Below are 14,321 nucleotides of genomic sequence, written 5' to 3'. Positions count from 1 at the left end.
GCATACACACGCCCGACCCATGAAGACAAACGCCCGCCACATGAAGACACACGCCCGCCGCGTACATATTGCATTATTGCAGAACTGTATGCGGTAATGAAATGTATGCGGCATAACAATGCTATGCGATATTGTCGTCGTCATACGCACCCCAGTTGACAAGCTTATTGTCCGCATAATGACATGGTATTGAACGTAAGTAATTACTGCTTTACATGAAGTCATTCTTTACAAAATGGCCTTACAAACACCATACTGATAGCCATATAGCAGTTAAAATATATAGTTGTCCATTCACCAACTTGAGTATAGCTTCCTAGCACACCGGATAGGCATTTCCGGTGACGTCAGCCGTGCTGGAAAATTCCATCTGGCACCCCCCATGCCAGATGAGTCACGCGGTGTGACGTAATACTTTTTATTTCTTTTATTATACACTTTATATAACCATAATTATGAGATTTCAATAGATGAGTTTCATAAACATTAACTTTGCAAAATATATCTTCATAGCAAAACAAAATAACCCTTAAAAGACGTGATATCGAAGGAACTTATTGACGAATGCAGTGAATATAAATTACTGCGCGTCATGACGTCAGTAAATATCATCGCACGCGCTTTTTAGTGAAATGTACAAAAATGCGCTTTTATATGTGTTTTCTTCACAAAAAATGTAATTCAAGGTATGCTAGGAAAAATATCATGTGTGTCCGTTCCGGATAGAAAAATCCGACCCTCGGGCACGCTGCGTAGCCGGTAACTCGGCAAGCCTCGTTACCTTGGAACGCAGGTGCCCTCTGGTCAGATTTTTCTATCCGGAACGGAAACACATGACAGATAATAGTAATATTTCGCAGCTCAGTAAAACTAAGCAATGTATATAATGTACAGGTGAAGCGATGTCGACTTCGAGCGGCATGGCTTAATTGCACTATTTATATTTCTGACATGAAAAAAATGATTGTTCATGTTTATGCGACATGTGAACGCGAGCTAGAGCTATTTGGGAAGTGTACATGCGTGTCCCAACGCAAGCATGTGTAATGTAATAAAACAACAATTAAAAACTTCTTGGTTTATTTAACCTAGTACGAGAAGTTACAACCGATTAGAACGAAAACTACACCGTAATCAAAGCCATTATATGATAATCAACCCATTTTGCGAAATACTGAAACCATCCGTCTAAAAATGATACATGGAAAGAATTTTAAACTCAACTTATAATGATAGCCATAACATCCAGCGAAGTCATGGAACCATCAATGATGACATGCTACATGCTAAATACCTTCAAACCCAAATCAACAAAATAAATAACAAATCCAGCAGTACACAAAACCCATCAGTATAAAAGTTGCAAAATAACTTTGAACTCGCAATGTCATATGATTTTGTGTGGGGTCACAAGTGGGAAAAAGTCTTACTTTAATAAGAACAAATAAAAGATGCTAAAGGCAGAAAAACAAAACTGATCATTCTGTTACAAACAGAATCAAAGTGCCACTTTAATTGGGTTAAAAGTTAATTTCTATTGTTTTTTTATAAATACATGAAAATGAAGAAAATGCTTTTCTCAATCAAGCATGTGCACGGTAAGTCGCGTTAAACACTAAAAAGGCCAGCATTTAACTTTGGTCTTATGTAATAGCTAAATGATTAAAGTAAATTCTTAATGATTAAGATTGGGCGGACTGAGCGTTGCGAGGGAGTGTGTAACGGATGAGTGACAGTAGGGCGACTTTTAAAGACCCACGAAAGGTAAAATTCTTAATGATACCATCTAGCACTTAATTTATGGCTTTCTGCAATTTCATTGGCTAAAAATGTAGGTTGTAATCTAAAAACGATAAGTCGGCACCGAACTGCGCTTAATCGTTTCGAAGGCCAAAACCAATCAAAAACTATTACAAGGTAATAAGTACTTAAGTTCTTGTTTACGTACTCTATTTAACAGTTCGTTGACATGAAGAAAATTCTTAATAATTAAGGTATTACTTCAGGTCATTTGTCTAACTTAGAATACAATCTCATTGGCTGATACCGTGGATTGTCAACACAAAATTTGACGCTGGGAATGTGTATCGGACGATTGGCAATAAGCGGAGCTTTAAACACCCACGAAAGTTAAATTCTTAAGTCTAGTACTTAATAAATGCCTATCTGCCTATCTGCAATTCCATTCGCTTTGCTCACTCCGCCCATTCTTAATAATTAAGAATTCACTTCATGTCATCTAACTATTACTTAATACGTGTTTTCTGCTGGCGGGAGACCAAATTATCATTGTATCGGCTCTGCATCCGGAATCAAAGGTCATGTTCACTGCAGACGAAACGACCATATGAAAACGGCGATGTAAACAATAAGGGAAGTAACACCGTTAAAAATAATAGATACTCGAGCTAGGTTACGGTCGTTAACAATATTGACACAGCGCTAGCTCTACTGAGCAACTAAATAATTGGCGTATTTTGTTATAAGAGTCGGAACACTAGTATATTTTATCCGTTTAATGCTTACAGTAAGTAAGAGTTCATCTATGTTAGACCCCCCTACATCCATTCGAAATATTTTTAATGTCTTTTTCGTATTTAAAAGTGTTGTTTTATTTTACTTTCAGTTCAAAAGTTTACTTGAACAAGACAACGAGTATGACGCGACGCGCCTGAATTTGCAAAGTCTGAGAAGTTGTATAATTGTAAGTCTTAACGTGAAAGTGTGGTACTAATTGAAGGACGATATGCAATTTTAGGCGATGGAAACGAAGGTTATAATCTAAGATATCTAAGATTAATTTATTGATATTTGTAAAAACTAACAAAAAACAGTTTGTGGTGGTCATAAATATTGTTTTCATTCAAATGTATTCACAATCACTGAAGCAAGTTTATACAGACCTTGCTTCATATGTCAAAATCGGTTTGGATATAAATGCAAACGTTTTAAAACGTCACTTCAAATCTATTTGTATACGGTATCATTTGTAATTCCACATCAACATTGAATAGTAAAATATAAATGTCAGAATGATATTTCTAAAAAAAGGGAGATAAACATTTATAATATCTTATATAAACGTTTAATGATAAGTTATTGTTCTTTCTAATTCTTTTCCTTCTTAATAGGAATCAATGTTTGGCTTTAAATAGCATTGAAAAGACTGTATCAAAATCAACTGTTTTAAATATACATCAAATATGTGGGTTTTCAAATCTTATGTCCGTGTATATGTCCTCCGAATGCTACTGATATACATCGATATACATAGAATTGTTGATTCAGAATTGAGAAAAAACATTGGTTTCATGAAGTATGTAAAATAGATTAAAGACAACTCGAATCGAAAAAGTGAAAACAAGTGTTCTCCATATTCAAGGGAAGCAACGACGTCATGTCATACTATTCAATAGGACTGATTTTTGTCCACTAGTCTGCTTACAAGGAGTTCTTAAGGTCTGAACAAAGATTGACACTGGTCCAATTCAAATATTTAAAAAAGGTAGCCAATTAACTCAGATGACATGTAGATTGTACTGCTTTGCCTTTTACATCATGAAAAATGACAACACTCCATAAAGCGAAGGAAATGTTCCATCACGAGAACAGTCAAACAAAAGATGAGCATATATGTAAATTCCATGATTTTCTGTTTAAACGACGATAAACCAACGAACACCTCTCTCTTTTCTACAGGCGAAGGAGTATATATGATCATACAACATAATGGACAACAAGAGTGGGAACATTAAATATAACATAGTCATAGTGTTTGCTAAACGATTATCTAAAATCTACTCACAGTCTTGATCGGAAAGTTCAATTTAACATATTCTTGTCAATTATCTTGACTTCCTGTGGTTCATTGATGCGAAAGCCGACGGCGCCATCTCCGAATCTATGAATTTCCGGCTGTTGGATGCAGAGATATCCGCCGGGCCGGACGTCTTTGTAAGAAAAGAAGGGGAACGGGTTGTCGCCCCAATGGTCTAGGTAAAACTCTACATGGCTTTCATTGTCGCTGTCGTCCTTGATAGAAAACAATATGTTTCTAGTTAAGAGCAGTTACGTGTTTTTGTACCGAACATATTAATGGTAAAGTTTCATAATTTATGACATTAAGGGACTTAGAAGACAAGTCAAGTAACATGATCAACATCTTCGAACAAGAGGACCACACTGGAAATATGTGTTGCTTTTAAGCTACTTTTATAGACACATTACTTGTTAATCAGTCTAATCTTCTTGATGATACGAACAAAAATAAGAAAACGGCTTGAAGGCATTAAAGTTGCAATACTTCATAGTTACAAAAAAAAAACGTTATATGCAAATGGCAAAAAGGTCATTCGGAACATTTTTATCGTTCGAAATCAGCCTCGGATGTATGTCGGTACATCAGTAGAAGTATTTTAGAAAATTGTGAATGATATCATTAATTAAATGTTGTGTTTTAGCTTGTATTTATTGATCTAAGTTAAAATTGATTGCTAGTGAAGTGTATTATTGCAAATATTATTAAGATGCCCAAGAGTTTAAAGTCATAAGTTTAACTGCTAAATCAAATTACTACGCGATCTACTTGCAGCGAGCGGACTTAAACATACCGAGTATGTAAACCGTCCAAATACATCCGAGGTTGTTTTCGATAAGAAATGGCCGAGGACCTCCGAATGCAAAAAGGTGGGTTTCACCATATTTTAGAAAATAGGCAAACCTTGAGATAGACGCCATGCCTCATTGCGTGCTCATGGTAGCGGAACATGAAGGCCAGGAGCACGCTTGGTCGATGGGCCAGAGCGAAGAAGAGGTGGAAGGGAAACATTTCCTCCCAGGGCACGTTCTCAAAACTCGTGAGAATCTCATGAAACGGGAACATCACGCGGGCTAATACAATTGCTTTCTGAATAAAATAAGACACATTTTAACAGGTAAACAGCGTCCGTATGTGTTGAACATATGTGAAACAGCGTCCTTATGTGTCGAACGTATGTGAAACAGCGTCCTTATGTGTTGATCGTATGTAAACAGCGTCCTTATGTGTCGAACGTGTGTGGAACAGCGTCCTTATGTGTCGAACGTATGTGAAACAGCGTCCTTATGTGTCGAACGTATGTAAACAGGGTCCTTATGTGTTGAACATATGTGAAACAGCGTCATGTGAAACAGCGTCCTTATGTGTCGAACGTGTGTGGAACAGCCTTATGTGTCGAACGTATGTAAACAGGGTCCTTATGTGTTGAACATATGTGAAACAGCGTCATGTGAAACAGCGTCCTTATGTGTTGAACGTATGTGAAACAGCGTCCTTATGTGTTGAACGTATGTTAAACAGCGTCCTTATGTGTTGAACATATGTGAAACAGCGTCATGTGAAACAGCGTCCTTATGTGTTGAACGTATGTGAAACAGCGTCCTTATGTGTTGAATATATGTGGAATTATGTGTTGAACATATGTGAAATTCGTCCCCACTGTCGATATTAGGCGTGACATTCGTCCCCACTGTCGATAGTACATATTAGTCGTGAAATTCGTCCCCACTGTCGATAGTACATATTAGTCGTGAAATTCGTCCCCACTGTCGATAGTACATATTAGTCGTGAAATTCGTCCCCACTGTCGATAGTACATATTAGTCGTGAAATTCGTCCCACTGTCGATAGTACATATTAGTCGTGAAATTCGTCCCCACTGTCGATAGTACATATTAGTCGTGAAATTCGTCCCCACTGTCGATAGTACATATTAGTCGTGACATTCGTCCCCACTGTCGATAGTACATATTAGGTGTGACATTCGTCCCACTGTCGATAGTACATATTAGGCGTGACATTCGTCCCACTGTCGATAGTACATATTAGGCGTGACATTCGTCCCCACTGTCGATAGTACATATTAGGCGTGACATTCGTCCCCACTGTCGATAGGACATATTAGGCGTGAAATTCGTCCCACTGTCGATAGTACATATTAGGCGTGAAATTCGTCCCCACTGTCGATAGTACATATTAGGCGTGAAATTCGTCCCCACTGTCTATAGTACATATTAGGCGTGATATTCGTCCCCACTGTCGATAGTACATATTAGTCGTGAAATTCGTCCCACTGTCGATAGTACATATTAGTCGTGAAATTCGTCCCCACTGTCGATAGTACATATTAGGCGTGACATTCGTCCCCACTGTCGATAGTACATATTAGGCGTGACATTCGTCCCCACTGTCGATAGTACATATTAGTCGTGACATTCGTCCCCACTGTCGATAGTACATATTAGGCGTGACATTCGTCCCAACTGTCGATAGTACGTATTAGGCGTGACATTCGTCCCCACTGTCGATAGTACATATTAGTCGTGACATTCGTCCCACTGTCGATAGTACATATTAGGCGTGACATTCGTCCCCACTGTCGATAGTACATATTAGTCGTGATATTCGTCCCCACTGTCGATAGTACATATTAGGCGTGACATTCGTCCCCACTGTCGATAGTACATATTAGGCGTGACATTCGTCCCACTGTCGATAGTACATATTAGTCGTGAAATTCGTCCCACTGTCGATAGTACATATTAGTCGTGAAATTTGTCCCCACTGTCGATAGTACATATCCGGCGTGAACTCAGTTTCTTTAAAGTAATACACCTACGATTGGACTTACGTTTCTACATACGCTTTATATGTTATTCCCATGTTGATCATTTGCCCCAAGTCATATGACTTTGGTGGAATATAATTGAGTAGCATATGTCACTATAGTTTATTAAGCCAAGTTCACGGCCTTTACATTGGCTCAACAGAAATAAGTGTTGAATGAATGCGACATATGGGTATGTTGTAAACCTTTTATATAATTGGGCTGCAGACAGCGGGCACGGAATAAGTAGCATACCTTTGACATAGAAGAGCGGATACTAACATGTGAATGGTCGGCCAGGCCGACGGAAGATGGTACGGGTGGACTGACGAGTCCAAACTGGTTGTCCAGGTAGCTCAGTGATTAGCGCACTCGCTTCTCACCAAGGCGACCCCGGTTCGATTCCCGGTCTGGGCGCATGTGAGTCTGGTTAGTGGTCACCAAGCCGGGCAAGAGGGTTTCTTTCCGGGCACTCCGGTTTCCCCAAAACACAAGACCACACTCTCGCACAGCATCGTGCCAACGACAGCGACTTAGTATAAGTTATAATATATAATGTTTAAACCAACTGGTGTATTCATGTTTTTAGTTCATTTGCATTTGATATGATCTTGAAAAGGGTTAACAAAAGAAACCAAATACTGTTTAAATTAGCTCACCAACCAATGTTGCAGTAACTTTTATCACTAAACAGAACGCAATCTTTAATGGGATGCTTACCTGTAGGGATCCTGCAGGACGCGCCTCATTAATGAGACATTGCTCTGGTGTCAGCATGGCAAAGAACCTATCTAAGCCTCCAGGATGATTAGAAGTGTTAATCGCAAAATTGGGTTCTCCGTCCGGAAACATACTTTCCCTCTGCGCCCGTTTCTGTCGCTGACGTTCTTCAATGATTCGCTGTTCTTCCTCCGTGTACACCTAGGATTGCAAATGGGTCATATTTTATACAGATGAGGACTGATTTCTGCAGTGTGATATCCGTAGAAAAAAGTAAGCAATTCACTTGACCTTATTTTTACGAATATTTATATTCCTTATTCTACTCCGGTAGATCTACAAAGAACGAAAAGTAAATGCACGAGCATACATAAATATAATCATTATATGTAACACGAATTTCAGCAATTGCAAAAAAATTATATGGAAGAAGTAACAAAAACTATGAATTTGATCAAACTTAACTCGTACCCGGACGCATGAACGTTTGTGAGAGGTCCAGTCCTGACGTTGACACTCGTGCGAGCAGTAGAACACAGCCTTGCAGCGTGAGCACTTCAGGCTACATCCGCTTGTCTCACAACTGCAGCAACGTTTTATAGACGGATCTGCGTCTGCCATCCCTTTCTTTATTTCATGTGCTGTATTTTGAGTTGTTTTAGGGCCCTTTTCATCGAATGTCCTGTGCGTTTCATTGTCGTTTGTTTTCCCTTCTGCTTGATCAATATCGGAGCTGTTTGCAGACAAGCCCGACATGCATATTTGTTTATGAGTTGTCCAGTGTTTTCTCTGGCAGTTTACCGAGCAGTACAAGGAAATCTTGCATCTAGAGCATCTTAAACTACAATTGGGCTCGCTGCAAAAGCTACACAAGTGTGCTGCCAACTCTTCGCACGACGGTTTATGCTGTTTCCAGTCAGCTTTTTGACATAACTGAGAACAGTAGTAGACGCTTTTACACTTCGCACACCGTTTGGAACTCTCGGGTTTTGCACAGCGGGCACACAATGTAGAAGGCTTCTGTACTTTCGCAGCCTTGTTTTGTCTACTGTTATACTCCTGCTTAAATTTTGATGTTAAATCGACCGTACCTTTGCGCTCATCTTCATTATTCAGTGGAGCTGTAGTCTCCTTGTTATCTGAGGTCTCACCTTTGGCAGATGTTGACGACGTCGGTCTATTCAAACCAGCTCGATTACTTCTACTTAAGTATGATGAACATGAAACGGAATGATTGGGCCAGTTAGCAATCTGGCATTCCTTAGAGCAGTAGTAGACGGAGAAGCAGCGTGTACACCGTCGTAAATCACCCTCTTCTTTGTGGCAAAATTCACACGACAAGCTCCGAATAATTGACATTGCTGAAACAATATAACGTCAATTGTTATATAGTTTCGGAGCGTTTATATATATATATATATATATATATATATATAATAAAAATGATATTTCACTGTTTTAAACAGTGATAATACCAATTTGATATGTTTCACGCACTGGCACCGGATTTTCAAACTCAATCGCCTTTTTAAAAAATCAAAAAAAATCTACATTTTTCAATATTTTTTCACATTTTCGGTATTATAATTTTTAGTTTAGAATTATAAGATTTTTTTTGATTTTTTAAAATAATGTTTGAGTTTGAAAATCCGGTGCCAGTGGTTTTACTGTGTGGAAAGTTAAGCCCAAAGCGCGCACTGAGCTAGAACACTACATCAACGACGTCATTTCCGAATTGACGTAACATGCGCATACAGTATGGCGTTTTTTTTTATAAAATGCAAATAAATGTATTTTAATATAAATTTAAGGCATATAATAAAAAAGAAAAATTGTTTGCAGTATATGTTCGCAGTATATTTCACCTCGTGAACACCAGTAGTGTATATTAACATTTGGTGCTCACTCGGTGAAATACATTACGATATTACACTGAAACAAACAATTATCCTCTATATTATGGAGTTTACATAAGGGCGTTTGAACAAATTGAAGAGATAAGGTGAAAAAAGGGAAAAATAAAAGTGTTTTGGTCTCAAATTTATGCAATAGTATGTACACTAAGCGCATGAGATAATTTAAATGAAACCCAAAATAATATCTTTAAGGTAATCGCAGATAATTTTCGTCGATGCAAAAATTGAAAAATCAAAATTAGTTAATTCTTTAATCGCAAGAGAATAACCAGTTGACGTGAGAGCAGAGTTGATAACGCACTAAGTTATGGTCGTTTGTTTGAGCCCTATATCAGGTTTATTTTTTCGTATCGGTTTTGTGCTTAAATATTGAAGCCGAGCTGATTTTTATGAACTTTTTAAAAGAATAGGTCCAAGCCAGATAAGCTTGAAAGTTAATTGCACTGTGTGTGGTTTTGAAAATATATATATGTGTTGGCGAAATGCCAACAAAATTGTGTGGTTTTGAAAATATATATGTTTTGGCGAAATGCCAACAAAATTGTGTGGTTTTGAAAATATATATGTATTGGCGAAATGCCAACAATGTCGAGCCCGCGTCTGAATAGAAATGATGAAACAGTTATGTAAAAGGTTGTTGAGTTAAATAAAAAAATATATATAAGAAGTGTTACACTGGCATTGTCGTAAAGTGGGAATGTACTTGGTGGAAATTAAATGCATAACAGGGATGACAAACAAACAAATTACAAGGTAAGCTGAACATTTTTCCATGAATAAGATGAATAATCTTGCACTCGACACTGGCATCTCAAAATGAACAAGTGTATTTTAAAATCCCCCACTGTCTGGCCAAGCTACAGCCCGGTCAGGCCAAAATGCAAAGGAATGTTGACCAACGACATTTAAGGTTGACCGTGACCTTTGACCTACCGATATGAGTTTTTTCATGAAATACACCGGCTTTTCATGGTAAACAGTTGTGCCAAGTTATATCAGAGTAGCCCAGTGCATGGCCAGATAACAGCCCGGACAATTAAAAAACACAAGGAAACTTCACCAATGACATCTAATTGTGACCTTCACATCTGACCGACTGGGACAAGCTAAACTACAAGGAATTTTGAGAAATAAATTGTGACGTTGACCTTGACAAACCGATATTGATCTTACACATGGCACGTCAACTTCTCGTGGTGAACATTGTGCCAAGGTATTTTAAAATCCCAAAGTGCAGGCTCACATAAACAGTCCATTACCAATTTACAGCCCGAACAAGCCAAAATCGGACGGATCGACGGATAGACGCACAGACGTACTTACATACAGTGGTGTGTTTCGATAAATAGTCCTGAAAGTTAAAGTGAACATGCTCGTAATAAGTTAAGGTCTTACAAATTACATAAGCATACCTATGAGGCTGAAACCGATTATAAGATAGTTCTACCACTCTCACGTAGATATTATTTGGCAAAGTTTAGATGTGGCGTTGCTCCTTTAAGGATAGGAACTGGATTACCTTAACTTCAAAGAACATGTCGATTTTGTTCAACTGACATAAAAAACGAGATACATGCATTATTAGAATGATCCATGTATACAAGTATAAGGTAAACACTGTTTGATGCTGCGTTAACAATTGAACCAAACTTTGATCTCTAAACAGTTGTTAATGCATTTGTTCACTCAACCGGATCATTACTTAGTGTGGTCGTTGTGAAGTGTGTCTTGACTAACGGGCGAGTGTTGTCATCTGCAAGCAAAGCTCCTTCCGTACTGTTTTTATTAAAGTGATTCGTGCGTAGTATTAAAAGTCAGTTTCACAACAAATTAAACTATAATATTGTGTAATCAAAGAAGAACCACAAATATCCGCGTACATCCTTTAACGCTGCTACATTCATGATGATTACGTCACAACATATTAGTGAAAACGGAAACTATGTACTAGTTACATGACATGAATTAAAATCTTAATGATTAAGAATTGGGGGAGTGAGCGTAGCGAACGAGCCCATCTTAATCAATAACTGTAACTGTAATAGTCATAGAATACAACCTCATTGCCTAGTGAGTACACTGTCAGCGCAAACTCTGACGCGTGTGTATCGGTGAGTGGCAGTGGGCGGACCATTTAAACACCCGCGAAAGTTCCTAAAGATTAAGCCTAGTAATAAATGATTGACTATTTGCATTTCATTGGTGGTAACTTTAGATTTATTCTTAATTCGCATTCAACACGTAAATCGTCTATCAATTTTGAAATTGGAAGTACAATGTTTTTGAAGATAATGGCAACCCGTTGGTTCAAAAGTTATTTCAACCATAATGTTTCGTCATTTAGAATACAACCTACATTTTTAGCCAATGATATTACAGAAATGCAATCATGAAGTACTAAGCTTAATTATTTAGAATATTCATATACCTCCAAAAATAAACATTAACCTTTACTAAATATTTTGAAACATATACATTGTAGATGCAGTGCGAATTTGAGGTTGACGATAACAGTATCAAACCTAACTTTAGTATTTACTAAACAGATTAAACTTAAATGTAAATAACATAAATCAAAAGGCAAACTACTTCACTTACCTAACAGTACCGAGCTGACATCTGTTAGATATTCTTATCAATTGTGCAATTCATTTACCATTTACTGAAAATCGAAATCGAAAGTAGATTTATTTTTCAAAAAACAGGGTATGTAATTGATCGTTTCAAACAATGTGAACTAATCGATTAATTATACAGGTCATCGTGATTTAATCACTCTGATGATTAAGACCAATTGTTGTTCTTTTTTAAAAATGTGAATACCATTTTAATAAAAGTCAACATATAATATTTTATTTATAACTCTATTCCTTGAAAATAGATACTGTTAAAGGGATGTGTACAGCATTTTCTGATTATTATGTGCGTACAACAAACACGATATTTAGGATGAACATTTGTTAGAATGTTACTTTGAACAAAATCAATGCAAGAAAGTAAAGTACAAATTGGATAATTTAACCAAAATAGGTTTAGAAAGTAAAATATATTTTTAATATATATATATATAATAAAGTGTTGCGCAGTAAGAGTCGATCTGCGGCCTTTCAGTCTGTGTACGATAACCATACCCAATACAACTCGGTAGACTGTTTTTTTAGGTGTGGGGCGGGGGGGGGGGTATTTGTGAACATTGCAGCTAAGGTTGTCAGTATTCAAATGGTTATGTTCAAGGGGCAGAAAGCGATCGGTAATGTATTTCTCTATTCGTAAATATAAACATATCCACTGGTCAAACAGAAAATATTAAATATAGGTGTGTTCCATTTTATAAGATATTCAAACAAAGGTGGAAAAATACCTTGCATAAATCCTTTCCAAATATATTGGAGGTCTGATCTCACATTTGCGATATCCATTGCTGATTAAATGTCTTCTAGCATCTTACATTTGAAATATCATTTGCCCATTAATCATTTTAGCAACGATTTCGATATGATAAAATAAATGATATTTCTGAAAATATTTCAAATGACTTCATCATTTTTTGAAAATACCAGGTAGTTAATACGCTGAAAAAGAGCCAAATAATAGCAGATAACAAGGTTAAGTTAGTCATGATTGTTTATACATTGTTTTGATTACTAAGGTATATGTTGAAAATTGTGAATATTAAATAAGAAGTTAAATACTTCTCTGAAAATGTTTTGTTTTGTTTTTATAAGGTTATAATGCGTTTTTAAAAAAAAATCCTTACCACAATTGTTATTTCCCAAAAACTGTATGTAAAATTACTTTATTTTCCTCTAGGCCGATCCTTGACTTGTTATTGATAAAAAGGGGCCTCAAAGACGTCATCATTTTTCAAACACATTATAGACAGTGTAGATACCAAGGTTCATGTTTGGTACATAATTCTTTTGATTACTAAGGTTACAGTAAGGTATAAGTTTACCCAAAGAACATCGTTTATTATATGTTTTCCGGTAGTTTATAGAGATTTCTATCCAGGAAACAAAACTGATATTGATATTTCTCACTGTCGCGAATTTTAAACCCGTTAGCGCGCACATGGCTGGAACACAATTTCAATGAAGTTACGTGCGCATACAAATTGGCACGGAAGTGGAACGAGTAATCATCAATCAGTGTGGACATACCACGTGGTTTGTGACGTCACATTTAGTTACAACGTGAAGTAAAATACCGCTCGACTCAAAAAGGATTATCGCTGGAAGTTTGTTATTTTTATATCAATTTTTACAAAACCTAGCGGAGGCTAAGCGGAAAATTGTACACTACACTCGGTTACTAAGCGACATGTTGAGTAATTTATAGTTTTTTCAAAAATCGTGGGCAAATGCTGAAAATGGACAAAATATTGTTTGGTATGACGAGAAGCAAATTACGTTTCTGGTCCAAAAAGTTGTTTATATATATATTCACCATGTTTGCCTTAAAACGGAAGTCTCGGAATGCATATTCTATCCCCAGGATATATACATACCTACAAATAAGGCATACAGTATATAGAAATATCAAATGTTTGTATTTTGTTATGACGAAAAGCAAAACCTATTTGGTTATGACGAAAAGCAGTTTTTTTAGGAACAATTGCTGACCTCTCTCCATCTTGCAATGAGCCCACTTTGAACCTGTTTTGCAATGAGCATTGGTTATGTGTTACAGCAATTAAAAGACATATACATATATGACAACTACATTTTTTTGTCACTGCTAAGCATGTCACTCAATTTATTGATCAGAAAACTTCATGATTTCAACAACACGTTGCATGTTCTTCATAAGCTTGTCTGGTATTTTTTGACAAAAATGGAGTTTATGTGTCGTCAGTAGGTTAGAAGTGCACCTACATGTAGTTCACATTAATTGTGTTTCAATAAAAACCCTTAAAACAATTGAATGTAACTTAAACAAACGTTTATAGAAGTAAACGTTGCCATTTCGTCTTTTTTCATTATCAAACTTGATTAAATGCATATTGATAGACATATGTTAACGTGGATACTTAAGTGATAAA

General features: G+C 36.8%; 1 protein-coding gene across 3 annotated transcripts in view; it reads right to left on the bottom strand.

Annotated features, from left to right (window-relative positions):
* LOC128211237 (uncharacterized) overlaps nucleotides 1-12,773 on the bottom strand; it is a 71,061-nt gene extending 58,288 nt beyond the window's left edge. For 2 of the 3 annotated variants that reach the window (XM_052915789.1, XM_052915788.1), the window contains exons 1-6: nucleotides 12,642-12,773; nucleotides 11,879-11,942; nucleotides 7,836-8,725; nucleotides 7,365-7,565; nucleotides 4,721-4,906; nucleotides 3,806-4,032 (exon numbers count right to left, since the gene is read on the bottom strand). In XM_052915789.1, coding sequence (XP_052771749.1) covers nucleotides 3,823-4,032; nucleotides 4,721-4,906; nucleotides 7,365-7,565; nucleotides 7,836-8,723 — 1,485 coding nt within the window. In that variant the 5' untranslated portion in view covers nucleotides 8,724-8,725; nucleotides 11,879-11,942; nucleotides 12,642-12,773 and the 3' untranslated portion in view covers nucleotides 3,806-3,822. Of the gene's footprint in view, nucleotides 1-1,063; nucleotides 4,033-4,720; nucleotides 4,907-7,364; nucleotides 7,566-7,835; nucleotides 8,726-11,878; nucleotides 11,943-12,641 lie in introns of those variants that run through there. The other variant, XM_052915787.1, reaches the window with a different exon arrangement.
* Nucleotides 12,774-14,321: the final 1,548 nt, after the last annotated feature.

Source organism: Mya arenaria, chromosome 12 (genome assembly GCF_026914265.1).
Source record: "Mya arenaria isolate MELC-2E11 chromosome 12, ASM2691426v1".
Taxonomy (NCBI): domain Eukaryota; kingdom Metazoa; phylum Mollusca; class Bivalvia; order Myida; family Myidae; genus Mya; species Mya arenaria.
This window is presented reverse-complemented; position numbering and strand designations above follow the sequence as displayed.